Source organism: Odontomachus brunneus, unplaced genomic scaffold (assembly GCF_010583005.1).
Source record: "Odontomachus brunneus isolate Ranch 3 - 2012 unplaced genomic scaffold, Obru_v1 Obru_scaffold_005, whole genome shotgun sequence".
Lineage (NCBI taxonomy): Eukaryota > Metazoa > Arthropoda > Insecta > Hymenoptera > Formicidae > Odontomachus > Odontomachus brunneus.
The window spans coordinates 3556165-3582340 of NW_022639455.1; the positions used below are offsets into that span (position 1 = coordinate 3556165).

At 36.7% G+C, this 26176-nt stretch overlaps 3 protein-coding genes across 4 annotated transcripts in view; 1 reads left to right on the top strand and 2 right to left on the bottom strand.

Moving 5' to 3' along the window:
- Nucleotides 1-539: 539 nt before the first annotated feature.
- On the bottom strand, nt 540-3120 carry LOC116848940 (juvenile hormone-binding protein-like). The gene is made up of 3 exons (XM_032825588.1): nt 2952-3120; nt 2441-2803; nt 540-2290 (listed from the first exon to the last, which is right to left on the bottom strand). Exons 1-3 carry the CDS (start codon nt 3025-3027, stop codon nt 1980-1982), a joined length of 750 nt encoding a protein of 249 aa, XP_032681479.1. The 5' UTR covers nt 3028-3120; the 3' UTR covers nt 540-1979.
- Nucleotides 3121-10286: 7166 nt separating this feature from the next.
- LOC116848945 (protein takeout-like) lies at nt 10287-20612 on the top strand. Its single transcript, XM_032825600.1, has 6 exons — nt 10287-10439; nt 15185-15225; nt 16643-16845; nt 17586-17757; nt 17898-18047; nt 19894-20612. Exons 1-6 carry the CDS (start codon nt 10414-10416, stop codon nt 20046-20048), a joined length of 747 nt encoding a protein of 248 aa, XP_032681491.1. The 5' UTR covers nt 10287-10413; the 3' UTR covers nt 20049-20612.
- LOC116848844 overlaps nt 20144-26176 on the bottom strand; it is a 120848-nt gene continuing 114815 nt past the window's right edge. For both annotated transcript variants that reach the window (XM_032825391.1, XM_032825372.1), the window contains 3 exons: nt 22388-22768; nt 21517-21666; nt 20144-21181 (listed from right to left, as the gene is read on the bottom strand). In XM_032825391.1, coding sequence (XP_032681282.1) covers nt 21033-21181; nt 21517-21666; nt 22388-22768 — 680 coding nt within the window. In that variant the 3' untranslated portion in view covers nt 20144-21032. The remainder of the gene's footprint in view (nt 21182-21516; nt 21667-22387; nt 22769-26176) is intronic.

The following is a 26176-nucleotide window of genomic DNA, read 5'->3' on the forward strand; positions in this document are numbered from 1 at the left end:
TCTCTCTCTCTCTCATAATATCGTTTTTGTATAAAGGTCAATTGTAGGTCCGAAAATTGTTGTTTTATGCTTTGAATAGCGTTGTACCGAGTGAAACATAGAAAAGAAATAGTATCATGAAATTGGTATCAATCTAACATTTATTATCTAGATGGTAAATATATAAACGTAATTTTGTCCGATAAATAGCGAATTTATGAGTAACTGCCTTGATGCATCACTGAAAATACGTCCCTAGCACGTCCTGTGAAAATACATACCTGATGAATAAACTCCTTTAGTTGAACGCTATTTACACGTACAATTTTTCCCCTGAACGCGCGTAATGAATAATAGCACCGCGATATCGATGTTTATTAATATCTAAATTTCTTAGAATGAGATTTCACTCATTCAGAAAAGCAAAGTGACAGCCGAATCATACGAATTCGAGTTATCCTTTCCCCCTCCTCTCCTTATAGAGCGAATTCTCCACTCTACGAATTGTGGAGTGAACATTTTCACTCCAAATTAAAGAGCGAATCTAATATACTCCAACGTCACAGAAACATATTTATTCTATTTTATGCGCTTGTCGCAACCGTATTTTAAGTTTTGTCGCAACCGTGATATGCTAATCAGCTAATAATGTCACAATATCTCCAATGCATAATCAAAATCCGTGCTCTCTCCGTAAGTCCATGAGTCACGAGCTGTATTTACCTTCGTAAATGTAGTCTTATCGCACATCATTCTCCAGAATCTTGGAGATACCAATAATTACTCGGGATGCTAATAATTACCAACCTACTTTGTGGGTTCACGATACGGAATTAACGGAGCGGAAGCCACGTCGATGGAGCCAAGTCCAGGTGAAAGAGAAATATCTTCCTGTTCTTCATGAAATGCTTACAATAACGGAACGAGTAGTCGCTAGCAATGGTTCGCAAGGATAACAAGATACACAAACATCGAAGATTAAACATAACGTTATTGTGTGTCTGTCTTGTCTGTCTTGTCTGTGTGTGTGCACGCGCGCATGGTATGTGTGAATATCATTGCTTTTAATTATCCTGCATTTAAGTGACCGTATAAAAAACGAATTGCATCACGCGGATCGGCACAAAAACAGTCGACTGCTTTCAATCGTTCGTTTCCGACTTATGTTCACTGCAACGCAGTGCAGCTCGCCTCGAGTTGTCAGGTATGATTGACCATATAACTGAACTTTATAATCAAGAGCGAAATGCATCGCGCGTGTCGGACTTGCCGAGATTTCTTTCCGCCGAAAGCAACGCAAGCTATATGTCACTACGTGGTCTGATATAACTTCCGCGATTTCTCGTAGTGTTGCAATGTTGCGACGCTCGCGCGAGTGTTATTTAACGGCTAGAGGGGGACCACTGCTGTGTATTTATTTAAGTAATACAGTTAAAGGATTTGATCCTTTGAGATCATATTTACTTCAGACATGTACGGATAGTCTGTTAAAAGTGGTTGCAAAAGATTGATGACTGGATGTTAGTCTAAGGTAACTTGTATTTATTTGCTGTTCTTTCAAGCAAGTTTTTTTTTTTATTTAAGGATCAGCAATGATTCAATTTGTTTTTCTTTCTTTCTCTCTCTCGTCCTCTCTCTCTCTCTCTCTTACTTTCTCTCTCTCACAATATGTTATCGATATACAAGCGTAACCCAATTCTTATAACGAAATCTCTATCGCAATAACCAAGTGATTTATACTGAAATTCTAGATAAAACCGTAAAACTCGTAATTTGTTCTCGTAAGACTCGTAAGAACTTATGAGTAGATTTGCAATTCTATGCGGACTGTATGTCATACGATAATTCGTAAATATCTACGATTTCTCGTAAATCTTACAACTAATTAGAAGTTGTCAATAAAGTTACGGTTTGTGAATTTTACCAACATTACGATTGATTCGTAAGCTACGACTTTACGATTTTATGATTTACTCATATATTTGCTTAGAATTGCAGCATTATGCTCTATCGGGGAACAGCTCGTCGAAAGTGAAGTTTTTGACTATCTCGTTGGAAAAGTTAAGGATATGTTTTATAACGATCTTCTCTATGATCGGCTTTATCACCTTGATGATTTCCTGTCGGCTCTGGATAGCAAAGGTCTCACCGATCTTTCGCATTTGATTTAATTGCGTATCGCTAAACGAACTTAAGTCCACCTCGTATCCTTTGATATCAAGATCCAGATTCATATTCGACACGTATACGTGTTCCTTGCCGTCTTTGTTTGTCACGTTGAGATCAATACCCGCTTTCGCTGATACATTATCTGTAAAAGCGATACTATAAACCGGTTGTTTAACGCATAGAACTGGATTTTCGAACTCTCTTCTTTATTGGATAACGCATCTCTCGTGAACGTCTCATTTCTCTTTCTAATTATAGTATATTCTTATATATAAGCAACAATCTTACGTACCTGTAGTAATATGAATCGGTCCCTTCATAGCAATATTCACTATTATGTTCGCGTTGAGGTCATATATTGTGCTTATATTGATTCGCTTGAATTCGAGATCAACGTCGAAGTGCAGCTTCTCGAAGTTCATGTGAAAAAACTTTATATCGTAATTACAGAGTCCTGTAATGTACATGTCATTCAAGAATAGCTTAGAGTTGTCTGCGTTGAAGACTTCAATTCTCTTGATGTGCATTGGCTCGATCGGTTTAACGCTGAGCTCTGGTATACCCTCGCATATTTTACTCTTCAAATTTTCAACGTTCTTCAAAATGCACTCATCGATATTCGGGTTTCTACGTCCACATACGTGAATATAGGAGGCTGCGAAGAATTGCCTTAATTAACTTCGCGAAAATGAACGCGCTCTGAACTATCGTGTAACACTTTTCACAATCGCGTGCGATCGATATTTTAATTTGCCCTTCTCGATTTTGAGCGTATGCTCGATTACGTATCTATATCTACTTACGTATTTCCGCTGCGACGTGCGCTACGACAAACGCCAAGACAAGAGTTGCGGCGAACATTTTGTCTCGGTTGGACATTGGCCTTGCACGAAAATCGATATTTTTCGACGCGATAACGATAACAGTCTTGATGATGGAAAACGCGGCTCTAGACTGTTCTTCGCGAATTGCTCACGCTCGTATTTATATGCATGAATGAATCTATTTATTCTCTCGTCTTGCATTTTCTGTAATCAGTATGTAGAACTGGTTTTTAGAGATATACATGATTATTCACGGCTTCTCCAGGAAGAAAATCACAAAAAGTAAAAGTTAGAATAAAAGAAAAATTACAGTTAGAAATTGAAATTCAAAAAGACACGAGATTAATTGTGTAAATGGAAAATTACGGAAAGCTTGATTTTTTAATTCGTGCGGCTTGTAATGTATTAAGTTATTGTATGATAAACTGATCTGTTAGGAACAAACTGCGTTTAATAGTGCGTAAATTTTGTTGAATATATGTATTTTTAGAAGGATAAAAGGCAACCAGTAGACGTGAATTTTCTATTTATATCAAGACGCTACTTTGTTTCCATTACCAGATTCTTAACTTTTAATTTTTAACACTTCAAATAATTTAATTTAATTTTTAACTATAATCTCGTTTCTCTCTCTTTCTTTTTCTCTCTTTCTATCTATCTATTTATCTATTTATCTATCTATCTATCTATCTATCTATCTATTTATCTCTCTGAACAAAGATCAACGTTGAAAGTTAAGATTGACACATTCACTACTACTCCACAGATTTTGAGAGCTGTCGTTATAAACTAGGTCTCCTGAGTAATTTGTACACAGTATAAAATGTATGTTTTAATCTACGCAAAGAAGATGTGTGATAAAAGCTGATTAGCACATCACGTGCAAACGACATATACGACGTCTAGCCAGGCTCTTATAAAAATATAGATATTACATAAGGGATTGATACTCCATTAAATAAACGTGCGATTTCAGAGGGAATAAACCTTATTAATATACTGACATAATAACAGTTGTCAGTACAAATCTGAATCATTCGCATATTGCATTATTTTTATGTCGATGACTGATGAAGCACTAAATAAAAAATGACTAATGCGCACCAAGTAAGAAATGACAGAATCTGTCATTTCTTATTCATAGTTATTTGCATATATTATAGTTTTTTCAAAATTTATTATGCATATATACATTGTGACGCATGTTTGTAGATTCCCTGAATCGATTGTTTCAGCAGTGACTTTCCGAGTCGAGATTTTACTTCTACATTAGCCCAGTGTGATCCTATATGTCGAGTTTACTTCGACATTGCGTTTCGTAAATAATACTTTTAACTGAATATATTTAATACTTTAATCTCGTAAATAATTTTTTTTTATATATTAATATAATAATATACTTTATATATTCAAAATATAAATATATTATACTAGAATGTAATATATTATACTAGAAATATATTATACTAGAAATATATTACACATTAGTTATAGATATTGAAATATTGAAGTAAAAGTGAATTATATGATGTTGTCGCAAAATGAACTCTGGCAAATCGATTGGAAAGAAAATTCTAAGATAAATGGGACTGTAAAAGGTTAATCTTGCAAATTCCATCAAACTTGAAAAGGAAAATCTTGAGTTATAACACGGTATAAGCAATTGCCTTTTGATACTGAAAGTGATTCATTCACTACGGAAAAAATTTTATAACATCAGTTTTCTCTGCAGTAAGACGACAAGCGCATCTCGTTCGTGAGATACAAGACCTCTCGCTCGAGGTATAGCACCACGCTGACGGCGACACAAGATATTTTTACGTACGCAAAGTTTGCCGGTTCGCGAAGTGGTTGATAAAAATAGTCGTTTATTTGCCTTTCGTAACTAATCATTTACGCCGTGGCGCAATATCGCCAGTACCTTATAAACGTTTAATATATAGTGTGTCAACGTTGTAAACAGATCTGATATTACGATGTAATGAGTCCATTATAGAGATTATTGTCACGAATGTGCGAAATTAAATGAACAGTTTTAATTTTATTGCATCAGACTATGTTTTCAATGTAATATCCGAAATTAATCAATATTACAGATACACTTTAATATTAAAATATCTCAGTATTAAAGATGCATCTTAATATTAAACTCTCAATATTATAGACGCATCTCAATGTTTAAATCTGAACATTAAAGATGCACTCCGATCTTTGAATTTTAATATTCAAATAATAAAATTGAAGATTGTTAAAGGATATTAAAGGATAAAGGATATTGATCAAATCGCGACATGTGAAGACACGTTGTGACCATGAGGATCTCCTACAAAACTGATGAGTACTCTAATGTTCGTTATACGCTTCGTGCCAGGATCCCTGGCTTCTCCGCTAATAACCGGTGCACATTTATTTTACGTCAATGTCGGATTTAATATCTCATACTAGGAAACAGCGTCTGTAGGAAAATTTATGAAGTTGCCAAGTAACGAGAAGTTACGTAAACGACTCTCGTTCAAGACGGTTCTTTTATAACGACTATTCACATCGTTATTCAAACTACGCGCGCGTAATTCGGAAACAAATTGGAAGATGTTCGACAGTGTAATCGAAACAATGTTGCGTGTGTCCTCGAGTCATCACTCCAGAATGGCCAGGCTGAAAACATAATTTATGATTTTTGGTCACGTTAGTGAACTATAGTCGCAATAACGCGCGAGCATGCATACTCGGTAAACACTTGGCAGTGTACATATAAGACTCTATTCATCGCGATTATTGACAATGAATCTACAGTGGAGCTTGGCATATATAATAACTCACTGGCAAAAATAGATACATCGAGAGAGAAAAAAATGGTTAATCAAGAAATAGGAATAGTTATAGTCACGGTGTCAATATCTTCCTATTATCCTAACAAGAAGAAAAAAAATAAAATAACAAGAAGAAAAATAGCAGCAGTAATATACAGACTATTATCATTAACACTGCAATAACACTTGCTATAGAAACGTCTGAAATTTTTATTTAAAAATTTATTTAAAATTTTTAAAATTTTTATTTTAAAATTAAAAATTTTTATTTTAAAATTTAAATATTTTTATTTAATAATATTTTTATTTAATTTTTATTTTTATTTTTTATTTTATTTATTAATTTTTATTTTATATCTTTATTTTTATTTAATTTATTTATTTAAAAATATTTTTATTTAATTTTAAAATTTAAAATTTTTTGTTTCACAAAATTTTATTAAAAATTTTGATTTTATAAGATTCAAACATTTTTATTTCAAGACTTTATTAAAAATTTTCAATTTTTTTATTTATGAGAAACTAAAATCTTTCTGTTCAATTTAAATCTTCAATTAAAGAAATAAGTCTTTTGTTAGCTTGAAAATGGTACATGAGAAATCGCGATGGTTAAACGAATTTAAATAGCGCATTGCACGTGCCAAATTCTTCATGTCGACATCTTAGAATCGTCTAAGGATTTTCTTGGATGCACTCAGAATATTCTGGGACATTTTCCAGGATATGCAAACACGTTGAAAATGATTCCAAGATGTCTTAAGATAGTACTCGAACATGATGTAGTCTCAAATTAAGAAATACTTCCGTAATAAATTAGTGAGAATCGATGATAATCAATATTGATTACGAGGCTGCAACGGACACGTCGGAAATGTAACTCGTTACTTTAACTTGTTCGACGGTTCACGACTTGCACACATGCGTAGATATTTTCAAAGTTGGCCGAGCGGAAAGAAAGGCGAATGGCACAAACGCATAATTAATTGCATCTACAATTACTGCATTTCATAAACAAATGGAAGAATTATGTATGTGTGTGTCGCGCAACTTGAAAATATTTGCCCGATGAAATCGAACAGCAAGTTATTTTATTTTTATACGTAAATAATAAATTATTCCTTCCTTAAGTGTAGTGATTTTACATATGCCTTCTAAAATATGTTGTTGAGAAACATTCGGAGTATTTAGTAGAATTTATCGTGATTGCGAGCCGGTGTCACTTTTAAAATGTCACGCATGCTTAAAGAGTTTGCGTTGAAAAAAAGCCTATTCACGAATAATCATCTTTTTCTCTAGATTTATTCCATCAATGTTATGAGATTCATCAAAACAATTTGCACTGTTGTTTAATGATCTTGTGTCATCTAGCGGCATCTATTGAATCTTATGGAAGTCTTGAAATGATAAGATATGATCGATGGATCTTTAAGCATCTTCCGATATCTTGAAGCCAAATAATGTTTTAACAACAGAAACTAATAGCAATTGCGATGGTTTCAAATCTGATAAATGGAGAGAACTTCTCAGGTCAAGTTGAAGATAACTTGCTTAGTGACATTAGATATGTTGCCGAGCACTGTCATGCATTATCAATAGAATGACATTGTAACATTCTTGGTTCAATGAATGATCTCCCTTGTTTCAACTCGTTTCAGATTGAAATTCAAATTGTTATTAGCGATACACGGGACTGAAGCTAAAAAACGTCTTTGAGATCTTTAATAAAAAAATTCTACTCTTTCTTACAAATTTTTGGATGTTACGATTTCTTGTATTTAAATCACGGAAAGTTGCGGAGAGGACAATTTGATAAATGATCACGGGCATCTATTACTAATTATATTTAAAGAAGATAATTAAAATAGATTGATGCATCATATCACGCGCAATCATGCAACAATCATGCAACTTCTTTAATTAATAACTAAAAATCTACGTGATCATTTGCAAAATGTACAGAACGCTTTTGTTCAGACAGTTTGACGTAATGTACAAGTACATGATAGTAGACAGCTCATTTACTTAATAACTCAGAGTTTTATGTTGAGTGGTCGTTTGAGGAACGGCAGAGGAATTTTGTATTCAGTTTGAAGTTCCATCTGCATACAACGAATGTGTCAATAATTGTCAGACATTCTACATATCTAGACAGACAGAAGTCCGTCAATCCTTCATCAAAACATTTTTCGATATTTTTTAATTGAAAGTGACCTGACAGTGTGACAGATACTGTGAATATTCCAATACAAAAACATTGAACAGCGAGTTGACGAACCAGAGACTGTCTGTCGGCGTCCAGATGGATATGTAGTAAGAAACAAGCTTTACTAGGAAATATATTAAAGATCCCAGTCATTGCGTGCGAAAACAGCGGCGGATTTTGTCACCGGGAAGTGAATTTCGTCGGTCTGACAGAAATCGAGAGAAAACGCAAGGAAACACGAGGGGCAAGTCAAGTGTCCAGCGTCCGAGATTGCCACACGTCTTTCTCACAGACGCGGGTCGACACGTGACTTACACGCACGGGCTTGAGAAGCTTGGAGATCTGAAAGTTTTGTTACGGATCGCGGCTCCTTGACAACCCCATTTTGCGACTTTCGCTAATTCTAACGAGAGCGGCGGCAGGTATTTACCAGGTTTTCCGCGGCGGCTCGCGATATTCGTTGCGTCAGATGTGAAATACGTTCGCGCGCTCGAATTACACGAGAACGTCCTTACTCTGACGAAGATCTTCGGTATTTCTCAAGCTCTTTAAAGGAGTTCCGCGTGATATTTCGCAATCCACGCATACAGGAAGCAACATGATCAGCGCACAACTCGATAGCAGGTTCTGAACAAAAATGAATATGTAATGACAAAACGTCAAGGTCGGGATAGTGCATCTTAAGACTTAATTAGATCGATTCTTGATATCGAGATGCGATGACACATTCGAGGCCATAGAACGACCTCTGTAAAGTGTCACAAAGTATTTCACGGAAACTACGTGATCATTCTCTTTGTTTCACTATTTTTTTTATTTTCTTTGCATCGCAAATGCTTTTAATAACGTCATTGAGGTCAAATTATATCGCGCGAAAGGTAATTATCGAAATATTAAGATAATAGCTGAATTTCTTCTTCCGATGTTGAGTTTAAGTTAAACTTCCTCTCAGAAAAACCTTTCAAACACGTCAAATAAAATACACAGAATTGCAAAAGGATTATATCGTATTATTTGAAAAAGATAATTACCGAAACGTTAAAAGAATAAGCATGTTAAATACTCTTTTCGCAACATTAAGCCTTAGTTGGAAAATTGAGTGAAAATAAAAATACGATTGCTTCCTCGTCCAAATTTGTAGACTCCTTGAAATATACCATGGACACTTTGAAGGTTCGTGAAGACTCGATTAAAAAGCCACGATATATTAGTGTCACGTACACGATTGCTACTAGCTGCGTAGGTTACTTAAGTTATACTACGTCGAAATGTATCTTGTATGTTAATAAAATGATAATTATATCTATGACTATATTTTGATAATGTACTTTGGTCTGTACAGTGCACATATAATATAAAACCTCATAAAATTTTAATAAAATTTTACTTTATATTTAAGTAGTTTTATTGAAAAAGTAATTTTATTGAAAATAAAAGTAATTTTATTGAAGATTTCAGTAAAATATTACTTAAATCTTATTCCTAAAATATCAGTAAATTTTTATTAAAAATTTAAGCAAAATTTAAGTAGAACTTTACTAAAAGTTCCAAATTTTATTCCTTAAATTTTATTCCTGACATCGGTCAATTTTCGCAAGATTATTTTAAAAAGTCCAATAAAATTTTCTTGGAAAATTCTCAGCCCAACCGAGAAAAATATTACTGACGGTCTCATTTTTGTCCCATTCCGTTTTCTTTCTCATCCTAATGACATCACATGCGATCAATCAGTACAGCTACTACCGATGATGGTCAAGAGGTTTGACTCGCATGGCCATGACATGTTCAACTTCTACGTTCCGAATGATGGAGCATACTTCGGTGAAGCTACTGAACTGCAACGAGACATTACGAAATGTCGATGCCGGTTCGGAATACCGGCAGACACGCGCCTGGAAATGCGGCCGTATTACGTCTCGCAGTTTTCCATTCGCTTTTCAGCGTCGCGTCGCGATAAAAGGATTAGTCGGTGGTATTTGGACAAGCACGTGATAATATTCGCGCGAGATCCTGACACGGCTTGGCGAAGTCAGAAATTAGGAGACGAGAAGGAGAGGGATTTACTTCACGACGGCGACCATCACTCGGGATCGGTGAAAAGTGAAAAGTCTGGCACTATCGATACCACGTCGTCACGGCACCCGGCGAAGCGGGCTCGAGGCGTACGCTAGCGCGTGTTTTCCAATCATCATCGATATCGCGGGGTTGGGCCAATGAGCGGCAAGTGGCACGAGGCAATCAACTGGCCGAATGAAAAGGTGTAAAAGGTGTAAAAACCGAGGTTTGCCTGCCTCCCACTCTCTCAGCGATCCGACTTAGACGACTAACCAGTGCACATGCGATGAAACGTCATATCTTCTTTTTAAACCTTGACAAGCAACACCTCCGTCAGTCGTGACCGAACATTGGATCGCTTTTGACCGGCACTATGAACGCCTTCGTCTTTCGCATCTGGTAAATCAATCGTGACTTCTCTACTCAATCATTGTTCCGACCGTCGCGATTTGCATGATTTACGCGATCCCGTCGTGTCAGAATCGCGATTGTCGCTACATCAGAGCTGCCAGCGAAGATTGAAGCTGTGGAACGCAAAACAACGTGCAAACGTTGGATCTCTCTCCATGTTGCAGCGCACAAACTACCGTTATTATTGTGTCTATTATAAGCGGTAATTACGTCAAGAAGATCGAAATGAGAAGCGAGATTTCGCGATTATGTCATCGCGGAACTTTAGTTTGTGAATCAGTGCGTTGCCTTGCGTTTGACAGCTTCAATTTTCGCAAGCAGCCGGATAACCGTCGCAACCGAAACGGTCGAATGCTTGAACGGTAGCTTTAGTTCAATAATGGTTAATTAGTTAACGACAACTGTTTAGTATTTTATCACTTCGCGGACAGTGAATAGTCTAAACTCTAACAACGCGAACTCGAACTCTTTGATTTTGATACACTTTTGTGAGTATGTAGGGTAAATCAATACATGAATAACGGTATATTCCACTTGTGCCCTATCGCTATTTAAAGGTATGATTTACACTCTCAAAGTAAAAAGGACGATTCCACTTTTTTGTGTATTACTCTTAAATTAAAGGAGATAGAAACAAATATTTTTCGAATCAAAGTTTAATAGTAAGTTAAATACTGTATATTGATATAAGCATAAATAAAAAAATTTTTATAATAAAAAAGTATTTTTTTATTTATGCTTATGTCAATTTACAGCATTTGACTTACCATTAAATTTTTATTCCAAAAATTTTTTTCTATCTCCTTTAATTTAAGAGTAATACACAAAAAAGTGGAATCGTCCTTTTTACTTTAAGAGTGTAAATTATACTTTATCAAGTATAATACTCAAGTAATATTCAATCTTTAAATAGTGATAATAAATGAAATATACCGTTATTCATGTATTGATTTATCCTATATACTCACAAAAGTGTATCAAAATCAAAGAATTCGAGTTCGCGGTGTTTCCTTGTAAGAAAAAACCTTGTAAAAGGACACACCATGATCTTGGGAGAATTTTTACAGTGCCTCTTCTTCTCATTGATTTATCAAGCAGTTGCGTAATTACATCTAATATCATAGAATCGTGTATACGGATGTTTTAATAATTCATACAATTGCAAATGCGTGTGTATGAATAGAAATTTTCTTATTGTACCGTACGACGGTCCTTGATGCTAAGAATTATCAATTAATTCGCTTTTATCGTAGGCCGTAGCTCACAGCTAATTATTAAGCATAATGCATTTATGGACATGTTGATTATATTTGGTATGTACTGAACCACCGCGATAGCGCGCTATAAATTATTCATTGGTGTTTGGACAGAAAAGTAAGTAACGCAATCTCTTGCTGATGGAGAGGGGTAGCGCCCTCCCCTCTCCTAAACGAATGAATGCCACCGAATTTAATCTGTAATCATTACGACATAATGATAGACGAACATCCATCTTACATATTTACGTATGTAAGTACGTATAATTCATAATAGATATAATCGTGTACATTATCGTATATAATATGATTATATTATTGATGTTGTAAATAATTAATAATATTATATAATCAATTAGATATTATATAATCATAGGCACACACACACACACATATTACAGAATGCGTAGATTTATATTAATGATATTATATAATCAATTAGATATTATATAATCATAGGCACGCACACATATTACAAATGCGTCGATTCATATCGTTATCCTGTAATGACAGATTAAGTCTCGCGACGTTTATTCAGCGCGTTGTAATATCCGACCGCGTGACGGAACCTTTAATCACGGCTCTCAAGTATTGCACTTCGAGGCGATTGTGCTCGTCGCGTCGCAAATTAAACGTGATATATGATCTGTCCCAATTTTGTAAACGCCTTTTCACCAAGCATGCAATTAATCCGCGCATTTCTGCCGAACGTGTAATTAGCTTGCGTTTTGTTTTTTTTCTCTTTCGGTACACTCGCAACGACCGATGCGTGTCATATGGTAGACTAAAGCTCGTATCAGACTAACAGACTGGACAGGCCAACCCGACTGCTGACTACGACTGTCGACTTTTAAGTCTGGTCTACAACAGATGTCGTAAACCGTAAACCATAAAAATTGGCCAATCATAGCCGATTATTCTTGTAATAGTCGACTATGATTGGTAAATTCTTACGGCTCACAGCTTACGACAACTATTGTAAATCAGGCCTTAGTGAACTAATTACAATGAAGCGACCTCCACTGTGATTGATCCACTAAGAGTCGATAGTCGCAGTCAGCAGTCGAGTCGATCTGTTCAGTTGGTATTCTGACACAGTTTATAAGGCCTATATTAATAGTAATTATTTAAAGTTTGTCTCACGTAAGATATTTAGATTTTCATTCAGAATTGAAGTTTTTTAGTTGAATTATATGATATATGCAACATTATATTTGTAATCGCGATGCAACTGAAGAACTTCTATCCAACTCTGAATTCGAGTATCTCATTCGAGAGAAGTCCCAAGTAATGACCACTAATGCGAGTTAAAAGTTCACACGAACATGCGTAACTAAATGTCGCACTGAAAAAACGCGAAAAAACGCACTGATGTCTCACGTCAATTACACTTCGCCTATAGTCAGAGATATTTTTTATTTCCTTTTTTTTCCCCTTCTTTCTATTCTTTTTCTACTTCTCCGTTGTTTTATTTCTTCCGTAACATTACGTACCAACAGATTAATAATAATTACTAATAATTTGGAATAGGAGTCGCGTCAACATTTCGAATTCTAATCATACTAAAAAAGGACTAATTTATTCTCTGCGCGTTTCACCGTCAAAGCTCATGCTATCCTTTTGTCATGTAACTTTACATTATTTGTCGGCAGTTAAACTACGCCACTGAATTAATTGACAACTTCAAAATTTAAATTTTACGACCTAGCCATTACTTTCATTAAGGAATTTTTACGAACATCTATTCAGGTTGATATTAACAAATAAGGTTATCAGAATAAGATCAAATGACACATTATCGAATTCTACTAGCTCTTTTAATCTCTGTTTTTTAATAATTTATATTTTTATTTCCTTTTATGCTCTTGGAATTTCAATTCAAGTTCAAAAAGCTTCTTTGACGTAATCACTCATCGTTTTTGCTCCGAACTTTTTATACGATGTTTACAAATCTTTAACTTTGTGCATTTACTGATTCACTCATTTGAAATTATGATAATTGAACGATCGTAACGAAACCTCGTCTATCTTCTAAACTTCGGCAATTTCAGAAAGAAACTCATCGCCCGGTCAAAGTCTAAAATTTGCAAGGCAATCAAGTTTTTTATTCACATGCTGAATACTTCATTCCAGCGGAGCACGGCAACTCTCAACTCTGTTACGCTTCTTTCTTCCCGTCTTCTTTTAACTACTCAATGCATGAATAAAGATAGGCGTATTGCTATTACACCACGTCGTTTCGATATGAGACTGCACGATTGAGAATATGCGTTTTTAGTCGCGTTTGTGAATAAATACTAAGGAAAAACAAGTAAGAAAAATCGCAAAAACAAAGATTTTTTATTACAATAGCAACCATGTATATCATTTTCAGCAAAAATAGCATGATGTAAGTTTACGTAACATATTATCGATCTAGTTCTGCACTGAATAACATAATCGTCTTGCGCGATTTTCTTGTGACGCGTGGAAGTTTATTAGAAAAGCAACTAATTTTGTGTCTACACAAAATTATAGAAGCACGTGTTAGATGGATTGAGATATTTCATGTATCAACAATAAAAAATTATTATTAATTTTTCAAAAACGTATAAACAGAAAAACACTATTAATTTCTGCTTTTTGATCTGGATATTATGTAAGACATGTTCGACAAAATTTGCGCGCCGCTTAAATTTCCTCTACTTTTTTCTTTTTAATATAAATATACCGGCATATTTTTATAATGATAATGACACGATATAATTATTTATAATTATCGGATATAATTTAATTTCACGTATCGAGTGGTAAAAAAAAAACAAGGACATAAAACTTGTTATATCTCTTCATAGTGCATTAAACTTATGCAAAACGCATAAGTAACTACTAATGTTCCGCTCACTCTGAATTCTATATACATAGAAATGGAATATTAAACAACAAAAAAGAGCGTTTTGCCTCTATTTACAGATTATTATGACGGGAGAACAAAGTTAGTTCGAGTTAATTGTTAAATATTCAAATTAGCTTCTTCTTATCAGATAAAACATACTTGTTTCCCCGTGAACACTTTTTGTACACAAAATTTAAATTAAATTAAATGCGCAAAGTTATATTTTCCGATAAAAGCGGACGGATCTGTTTTTCCCCTGTAACAAATATCATATAAATAATGTGAATCACGTAACTGCTTGTTGTAATGTTATGAGTTATCGTACACGATAATTCTTCTACTTATAAGTCGGGCCCGCATTACTGTAAATCGTCAATTAATAATGCAAATAATGTAATAATGCTTATACATAGCGTCGCTCTATTAATAGTGTTATCAATAGTAATTAAAATGTGACGTGCATGTCGAAGAACTCGTCCTAAAAATAGCGACACTTCCGACGGCTCACTTCAGCGAATCAATTAAGAATTTCATGCAGCATTAAATATTAACTATTCAACCTCACCTATTAATTGACAATCTGTTTTGTTTTTCTTTTTCAGCCTCGCCAGCGCGTTGATTGCAGTAGCCTTTGCGGACATACGTGAGTATTATTATGGTCAATCGAAGTGTACCGTTGTACTTGACGTGGATCATTTTCTTCCGACGTAATACGTTGCGCTCGATTGTGCACAGCCCAACTGATTGAAAGTATCGTGCACGGGAAAAATTGTTCGCGTCAATTGCCTCGTTACGTCGTGAAACAACCAATACGCGGTATTATATATTATTATGCGCGAGCATATAATAACATGTATGTGATAATAACATGTATCGCTTTCTAGATCATTCGTGTAACAATTGCATATTAAAAGTGCAACAAGAAATTTATTGCCAATTGTTTATTCCATTTCTTTTTCTTTTTTCTTTGAATATATTAATTAATACTTGATGTAGCAAAGGAGAAAAAAATATGCTGTCTCTACTTCATGAAATAGGAGAGAATTACTACGAAACACATGAAGAGAGATAATAAATAAAACGCGTCGCTCAGAATTTACTCGAAACGTTCGCTCTACAAGCAATGGAAAAAAATACTGCGTATTGTGTAAAAGTTGAGTTGTACAAATTAAATTGTTTCGAATATAATTTAAAGAATATAATTTATACAGAGTGAAGCACGTAACTGGAAACAATAACTTCGTCTTGGAGATTCAACGATCGTTGCACGCAAAACACAATAAATTGGATAGTAGTAGTTTGGAGGTCACGTTACTTAATATAATTGAGTTTTTCTCTTAATATTATCTATGACTTTTGTTACAGAATAAAAATTGATATCCATTTAAAACACTAAAGGTGATATTTTGGAAACAACAAGTGATAAGAATAATTTGAATAATACACTACATAGTCTACTTCGAATCGTGCAATATTCTTTTATCAACTTTCGCTAAAATCAATATTTAAAATGAGATCAAAGTGCTTGTTATTTTATATGCTTCACTCTGTACAAACAAGTGCAAGAGTTCACTCAGTGCAAAACAAGAATCGTAGTTTGACGAGAAACGCATCGTCACGTACGTTGCGAAATGAAGAATGACAAAGAATTTTTCAATTATCACCTGTAATTTATCACCTGAGAAAAACGCACTAATCGGGTAGTTTTTCACATTTTATCGTCTTCTCGGTTTCTTCATCATGTTTATTCAATGTAATTTACCTCATTAATTTTAGATATAAATATAAATTAAATTTTTATGATTTCCGGGACATTAATTACTCCCAAGTAGTTATGTAACGAGATTTATCTTCAAGGACTGAGTAAATTATATATTTATAAATTTCCTTCTCACGTCATTAAGGGGAGTTAATAATAACAATTACTGATTTATGCTTCGTTAGATGTTTTTAATACTCGTAATGATCAATCGTGATATTTATATGGTGCGCAATTACGTTGTAATGGCTCGAAATGCTGAAGCGAGCTCGCTTGATTAACGTTCCTGCGCGTTTTGCAGCGTCCTATATAAAGACATGCAAACGAAACGATCCGGATGCAAATAAATGTATCACCAATTCGATTGAACAACTACGAGACAAGTTAAGGACAGGAATTCCGGAACTGGATGTTCCATCGATAGAGCCGCTCTTGCTGAAAAACTTGCGCTTGACGAGAGGCCCGAATAGCGCGAGTCTCGATTTGAACCTCACGGATATAGAGGTTAGTACATTCAGGTCTGTTATTAACTCGTTACTTGAAGTTTGTTTCATGTGAAATGCTTAGACTTGAGTTTAACCTTTTCGGAAACACTGATACATGGTGTATGTTTAAGTATACACCCGATCTTTCTTTCTTAATTCGAGAAAATATAACGAACGTTATTGCTAAATATTAAATAAAAAATCTCAAGAAAAAGAAATCTCGCCACATAATTGACAGATGTTATATTTATGTCACTTCAAAATTAAATTATTTTCTTTGGATTTTAATAAATTCATTCCTCAAGAGGTTGAAGTTAAAGATACGAGTGTATAATGTCAAGTACTCGTCAAGTAAATTATCATATAATTCAATTAAAACATTCAGATCTCTATTTGATTTTTTAGGCTTTCGCGGTGTCCATGCATATTAGTCTCCTGATGAATCAGGGGTGAATTCCGTGATGAAGCGGACTAAAATGTTCGCGAAATGTCGGAATCAAACAAAGATGAATCCACGCGGCTCAAACCCGGGAACCAAATCTAATATTCAGATCTCTAAATAAAAATTCAAATTCGAGTGTTTCACATGATACAAGGGGTTCAAGTAGTGACTATTAATATGAATCTAAAAGTCACATATGTATCGATACCTGTAACGTAATGTGGATAATCCGACGATTCGACGAGAGAATCCGTACAATCGATCCATGTATCGTCGGACAATGCAAAGCACTTCTTCATTAAACACTCGGCGAACAGGTGTATGGACCGTCCACATTCAAGATCGACGATCTGAATGTTGACACGAACAAATTGCTCTTCACATACACGGTTAAATTCGACAAACTCGAGTTCCGAGGAAAATACTCGATTAACGCGAAAATACTGTTGCTGCAGCTGAATGGAGTCGGAAATGTTACCGGATATTTGCGTAAGTTGTATCATTCTTTCCTATAAAGTATCCGTCATTTCTTGTTAAGACATCGAGAGATGAGAAATGCTCATCAAGACAAAAGAGCGACGAAAAGAGACACCTACGTTAATATCTAATCTGTCATGTGCCTTTTATAGAGAATTACGGCGGTAAAACCTATATGAAGGCTAAAAAAATCCGCAGGAACAATAATACTTATTTGCAGTTTGACAAGATGAAACTGGTCATACGTATAGCCGAAACCCATATCAATTTTGACAATTTGTTTAACGGTGACAAAGTTCTCGGTACGTATACAACGTTAAATTTATATTTTCTCTTCATATATACAGGATGTTAGTTAAGTATGTTGTCATACTCAACAGAGCGATTCTTTAGTTTATTTCAAGTAAAAAAGTTCATATAAACATGTGTCCTAAACGGCTTAGTTTCCGAAATACAGGTGAATGTTCGCAAATGTTTGACGAAACGGTAAATTACGTTGGAGATATCTTCCTGTATAAATACGTCTTGCTTCACGTAAATTACTATTCGCACAATCGTAAACAAAGTGACAAAATCAAAGTCAAAGTCATAAAATCAAAAATAGACTTCAGTTCTGATGTTGCTGCGGGTGGGTTAGCTTGTGCATACGTTTTCGGGCCAAATTGTTTCAGTCCATCAAAATCGGTTTCATCATAGCTAAGTTTACAAATTTTGACATGGCAGATATTCACTTTGCCTATGGTCTTGCAAATGGTAACTCACGTGAGGCACGGCGTATTTATGCAGAAAGATATCCCCAACGCAATTTACCATGTCGTAAAACATTTGCGAATATTCACCGCTATCTTCGAGAAAAGGATTCTTTCTTGTAAAGAACACTATTGATCTTGGAAAGCCTATGTTAGAACACTAGTACTGGAGGAAGCTGTTCTAAACGAAAGATTACACTACACGTTAACAGACTATACACGTTTAAATTTTTTTATTTCGGAAACTAAGCCGTTTAGGACACATGTTTATATGAACTTTTTTACTTGAAATAAACCAAAGAATCGCTCTGTTGAATATGGCAACATACTTAACCCTTGAACACCACACTATGTCCGCCACCCGATTACACCACACATGGGTTAGTCTCACCTAGCGTTTTAATTCTCCTGTATCTTGAGATGTAATTCACGGATTTAGGCTTTTTTTTTTAATCGATACGCCCGACTCTGAGAAAGCTTAATTCACAGGTAAAAATTCAATCAAACTTTTAGTATTCGAGCTATATCGAAAATAATGAAACAAAAATTTTTTTATTTAAAAAAATCGATTATTTGTTCTTAAAATGGTATCTTTTTTTGAAACCATCCATTGAGGTTTAAAAGTACAGAAATCGAAAGCTATTAAACTAAACATGAAGAAAAAAAATATTTCATTACGATTAGTTCGGAAAAAAACATTTGTTCAGCGAGGTAAAGTTGGGTAAATTTTGACTGTTGCAAAATGAAGTTTCTATCTGAAAAATCGTATTGTTCGTAGTATACAATGAAATTAATTCCTGTAGCATTGATTATAAAGTGTCGGCTGCAATTATGTATATGTATATATACGATGTTTTATATATATATATATATATATATATATATATATATATACACAATGTTAAGCGAAAAAAGAGAGAGAGAGAGAGAGAAAGAGAGAGAGAAAAGAGAGAAAGAGAAGTTCAAGACTTATAAAATAGATAGTACTCACTAAAAAAAGAATTAGGTTGGTCAACCAATCTCTGATGAAATATGAACGATTCAGAAATCCTTACTGAAATCCTGTTTGTTAACCAGAAATCTTGATAATTTCGACTAAATTCTCATAACTTAAACCGGAATTTCTGAATGGCTCATATTTCATCAAAGTTTGATTAATCCAACCGAACTCTTTTTCCATATGAATGAAAAATACTTAGTGAACATGAGTGTTTCACGAAGTGTTTCTTACTCAGTTCAGTAAGTACTGTCTATCACACGAGTTGAATCCTTTTTCTTAACACCTTGTATATTTCTGTTCTCCCGCTCCTTTTTCTTACATATACATGCACGTACGAAAGCACGCGTATATATATCCGTAAAATCGTACATATAATCGATTTATTTTCTCTCAAACTAGGACAAGCCACCAACGAGCTTCTGAACGAAAACAGTAACTTGGTCACGCAAGAGATTACTCCCTTGCTGGAAGATTCCTTGGCAAATCTCTTCACAAATGTCGCCAACAAAATCACCCAGACCTTCACATACGACGAATTGTTTCCGATTGATTAACCCCCGCCGACCCTCGTCTCCCGGATCAATCGAGCTACATTGTTTAGTTAATTCATTGCGTTAATTCTTAAGCCGTGACAATCGGCGAGTTTGCACGGCGACAAGTTCAATTCTCACTTATTGTTCTGTTTTTTTTTTTCATTTGTATTGTAATATTATATAGTGTGTAATTGTAACTATATATAGTCCTAATGTACATTGCGAGAGAACTTTTTGGTTCGGATTATGTCAAAGGTGTAGATCGTCGTGCAAGTGCACATGTTAAGAGATGTGCAATTGTAAGGCAATTGTACTTTATTTAAGTTCGTTACATATCAAAATCACGCAAAGTCTACCCAAACTTCCCGAAAAACGCGATGCGACTGAGAGGAGAGACGACGCGTTTCAAATTGTACGCTTCGAATAATCGTTTAAATAACGCGGATGGAGCCACACGGGTCCACAAGTTCGCGAGTAAGTTTGGGTGTTGTCGCGTTTAATAAGATTCGAAGTAACAATGAGATACATGTGCAAGAAAGTAAAGAGATGTAAATAACAATTTCTCAAATAAATCTAGGAAATCAACACGGCTGATCAACTCGCGTTTACTTCCTACGCTCCTGCCACGAATGTGAATTAACATCTTGATACTTTCCACGAACGAGAGTGAAAACGAACGACGTCTCTCCGTCGCGAGCGCGCTCTCTGCACGAGATTGAGCTCGCGAGGCGCACCCGAGATCAATTAAATATAAAAAAAATATATATATATATCTCGGAAACAAAATTAAGAAAAAAAACAAGACAACAATCTCACACGCCTCGCCGACGAACGGCGAAAATCGCATGACGTACAATGAAAAGGAAAAAGAAAAAATGAATGAACATACATTATAAGTATATGCCAATCATCTCACTGAATCGGCTATTCCTCATCGTTGTGCTAGGCGTTCTACTTTTTCATGAAAGTCGAGCCGAGAACGAAATTCGACTACTTAATCAACTACTAGAGGATAAGTTCCTGCTTGGTCAGGACGCTGAGTGCTCTAGCTACGAGAGCTCTGCTCACTGTCGCGGCTGTGTCCTCGATAATTGGACTGGCTATGTCCAGGACTAGTCGGGGATTCGCGTTGAAGAACGTCGCAGCGGCGTCGGCTAAAACGAACGGATACAAATAGGCGGCTATATTCTAATACGAAATAATCGAGAAGACGTTAATCGTAAACAAGATACAGAAAAAGCGTTGAAAGAACTTCACCTCTTTCGTGAAAGATATCTAATACATCTGCGTGCTTTTTCCATAATTATCCCTCGCCAGATGCATTTAGAATATAGATTATAGGTTAGATATCAGATTAAAGTAGATTGGACTGATTGGGTTTGATTAGCGACACTTTAAAGATTAGAAGTGATTAATAAAATCAGAGGCAGGTTAGAGCTGTTAATTTCTGTGACCGTCGATGCGAATTTTCAGAATGTGATTCTCTTACCCGCTAACGTGTGGACGGAGGGAGCTTTCAGTTTAATATTCCCGTTGCCGACGCGAATCTTGGTGACCAAATTGTCCATCTCGATCCTCTGCACGCCATTTTTGTCGGTGATCTCTTTGCCTTGCGCGTTTACTTGGACTTCGGTGTCGGCTTAAATGGAAAGACAGCGAATGCGAGAGACGTCACGTTAGGTAAATTACGCATTAAGTGGTCAGACATGGCTCGATCGCGTCGCTTTCTCATAGAACATTCACGCGCGCGCGAGCCTCATTTGGAATTATTACGTTTAAAGTACTTTAACGTACAACACGTTCCATTGCGCTAGAATGCATTTCATTACACTACTTGCGATGAGTGCGACAGTGAGTGAAATATGCAAAGATGAATGAATAAATATATAACCGGCAGGTCTTCACCGCACACGTGAGAATATGATACATTTGACGCGAATCTTTCGATTTTGCGTGTTACTTTGAGATAGATATCTTTATGGCTGTAAAATATACTGTAAAAATCTGTATACTGTAAAAATACTGTATATTGTATACTGTAAAATACTGTAAAATAGTGTAAACCAGAAAGGGGTATATGACTCCAATCCGCGGTGAAGACCCATCTAAGGGAAAGTAAATTTATACGAACACGTAGAATAAGCGAATCTATTTCGAAACAGCACCTATTTCGAAACAATTTTTATTTTTTTCCTGTATTAGCCTGTATCAAATAATATAAAATTTTCATATTAGAACACATTCTTTGTTATTAACATGAAAATTTGATATTATTTGACGGCTAATATAGGAAAAAAATTAAAGTGTGTCGAAATAGGTGCTGTTCCGAAATAGGTTCGCTTACTCTATCTCGAACTTACTAAAGTTCCCCTTAAAATTGCCAAGCCCAGTTAAAGGTACCAGCAGCAACCTGCCCTGCACATCGTAGTCGCCGTTCACGTGCACGTGAGGCAGCTGAGCCCTGAGGGAGACCGTCAAGTCGTTGGGATTCGCTTTTAAATCGCGCACGACGTAATTCGTGGCGCCGTAAACGCGAATCTGAGTCAAGTTGGCCTTGACTTTCAGCGAGTCCAGGTTCCTGTCCACCGTCAGGGAAGGCAGGAACAGCGGGTCTAACGCCGGCAATTTCAAAGAGGGCACCCCCTTGGCGAGGTACGGCGTCAGCGCTTGCAACTGCTTCAAAACGCAATTGTTGAACTCCGCCAGGTTGTCCGTGCGCGGACAGGCCGTCACCCCGGGAGCTGAAAGTATCGCTCGCATTCAATCGATATTGGCGTTAATAATTATCGCGATGAGGTAGGACTATCCATAGAATCCAAAAGTCGTGAATTAAAGTTCACCAAGATCGCTAACGTACACACGCGAATAACTGTCCATGTGTATGCTTTTGCAAGGTTTTATCAAGCCAAGTATCTATACATTTTCATGCGTCACTAAATCCATTTGTCTGTCAGAAGAGAAAGAATATTATTGAAAGAGCCCAAGGATCGCGAGACTGAAGCTCACCGAGATCATTAACGTGCAGAATACATATTTGTGTGAATGATTTTGTGAGGTCTTATCAAGCCAGATATTTGGACACATTTATGCGTCACAAAATTCCGTTTGCTTGTCAGAAGAGAAAAATCAAGATTCAGATTTATTCAACTTGCAAATATAGTCTTGGAAGCCGCGGTGTGATGGATGTATCCGAGACTTTCCCACGAATATGTCCGTGCCAAATTCCGAGATGTCGACGTCGTCATGTCAGAAAAGATAGGCATTAGGTGTTTTCGAGGACGATGCAGGCTGAACAAGTGTTGCACCCTGCTGCAACGTCGGGTAAGCGAGCGCGGTAAAGGTAAGAACATGCCGATGACTAAGAGAGCGGCTTTTTTCCGGCCAATCGGTCGGCCAGGCCTAAAATCGAAAGTACACGGTAGTAGAAAGTGGAATTACGAACTGGCGACTGGCGAAGGAGTCTTTACTCCTTTTCTTTTTTTTTTTATCGACGGATTTATTATACGGCGGATGTTTGTGGGTGCCGTACGGTACATCACACGGTGGGCAATCGGCGAAGAATTAGGTAGACCAATTTACATAGAAGAAGATGGGCTGATCTTGTCAACGTAGAATGAATTTTGCTCACGAGTTGCAGTATCGCGATCTATGAAGTAAAAGATCGGCTATAATTGTGCTAAGAGCATTTTAATTTGAGAAGTATTTGAAAGAGTGCTTCACAAGAAATCGAATAAGAAGACAAATCCTATTATTAATTCCTTCTTAATAATTATCGATTCGAAGCCCAAGTATCTTTTGCTCGAATATTAGAGTCGTGACAAGTGTATCTTCAATCCTACTTTCTTTTTCTACATCTACCTATTTCGAAGTTAATTATGGATGGCCGGGATATAATTTTGTGAATGTTACACAAAAGAAAGAGTTTGCTGAAATCAACCAAATGTCTAGTAAAATATAAACGAGTCACAGAATTCCGGTTTGAGTTAAAAAGATTCTGGTTAACCAAAACTTCAACTTGAACAGTTCTGGTTGATCAGAAACCTGGTTTGGTTAACCAGAATCTTATTAACTCAAACAGAATTCAGCCGGAATTCGTTCATATTTCATGAGAGATTTGGTTGATCCAACAAAATCTTTTTTTCCGTGTACTTCTCGTTGCGGAGTTGCACATAAACACATCGCGAGTCCGAAGAAGAACGAGCGGGGCAGTTGGAGGATTTGTGTAACGTCGAACAGGTGATACGTGTGTGCGTGACAGACGGCGAGCTTCTTGCGGCCGATGTAATGATAGTAATCAATACTGGAAACATAAAGCAACGCGTTTTCGAGTTTCTCTCGAAACAAGAACGCGCTCGCGATTATATCGTCGGTGTTGCGCGCGGATAGGAGCGCCGAGCGCCGGCAGGAAAAGTATTGCACAAGTAAAAGTGTCCAGATTAAATTGCAGATTACATTGTGTCGCGTATGCGACATGTAAGAGTAACGATGTCGTTCCACGTACGGCGAATAAATACGCCCCGTTCGATTTTCCTTCGACATTGTGTCGTAATACTTCCGGGATTTCTACTGACGGTTTCCCGGTCGATGACACTCGGCCACGCCACGATAAATTATGCATCCACGAGGTCTCGGGCATTTTGTGCGCAGGGTTTTGCGCAAAAGCTAAACCACGACATGCGCCGATATTACTGCATGCCGGAATGCGCAATACTCATCCGGACGAAACGGCCGGTTTCGCGCGCGTCCGATAACCTCACATTGAACGAGAAGCCTGAGTAATGCCTATAAATTAGCTGCACACGATGGTCATTGCGAGTTAGCTGTTGGAGAAACTGCAGCGACAAATTCGTAATTAAGTCGACTAAGAGATCTCACACGAACGGTATTCGCGTTAATGATTGAACGAAGCATTCGGTGCGGCCTTCAATTCACTGATATAATCTCGTTTTATGTTCGACTCGCGTCAATTGCAGAGTTTGATCACAGAGAAAGAGAGAAGAAGAGAGAGAGAGAGAGACTTGCGACAATTATTTATTCAACAGCCATGCACGTATTAACATTGGAAATACGCTTCAATGCGTTCACGTGTTTCAATGCGACAACCGGCTCAAAGGTCCACCAGCGCTTATTCCTCTCGTAAAAAATCTCATTCCTGAATAATGATGTTAATAATAACAATGCCAATATCTGGATGAAAGAATAATAATTCGGAACCTGTTGCTTGAAATTTTTACGAAATCGTTACGCAATATGCTAATCGTGGAAATAATACAAGAAAGCGAATAAACATCATTAAATCAACGTAAGTGGCGACTTGAAGAGAAGTGGGAGAAAGAGAAAAAAACAGGAAAAACTGGACATATTATACGCGAGCAATAGACGAGTTGTTTATCATTTCCAATCGAATAAAAGAAACGCCATTGTCATCGTTATCAATAATGCGCTAATTATTCGAGATGTATCTGTAGTCCTGAGGAGCAGAACGAGAGCGGCGAACTTACGTAACTGCGACGCGGCCCTGCCGATCCATGCGACGATCAGCACGATTCCGATCAGCATCATCCTGCCGAGAGTCCTCATGCTCGATGACCGGTCGTCGGTTTCGACTCGATTGCCGGGGTGCCTTTCACGGGATGCCGCGGGATGCGCGCGAGATCGCAATTAGCGACAGCGATATCGAAAATGCGTGCGATGGCCCCGTCGCGCGGGTATATATAAAGTAAGTGCACTTTCTCCGCGTGGTAGAACCCCACCTCGGGCGTATCCACGATGGAGACGGTGAATTTATCACGGTAGAATGCCTCCTTTTAACTCAGTCAGGGCCGTAGCCAAGCGCGGCGACACGCAGAGACATGCTTACAGGTACAGAGGTGTTACGCGCACGCACGACGCTCGCTGTGTCTGCGTGACATCCGCCGGAATTTACGGGAAGCCGCGAGGAAGACCCGGGGTCACAATCTCGCGCCATCCCCGCGAACAGCGGATGCTCTCGCGCGCGGGCAAACGCCAAGTCCTCATCAGAGATATTCAAGGATGAAGAGGAGCTGTGTGTCGCGTGGCTGCTATGATTACATATCGCGCTTTCGAGGCGGGATTGTTGACTTTCGAAATGCCGTTGCAGCCACCGCGAAGTGCCATTTTATCGCACA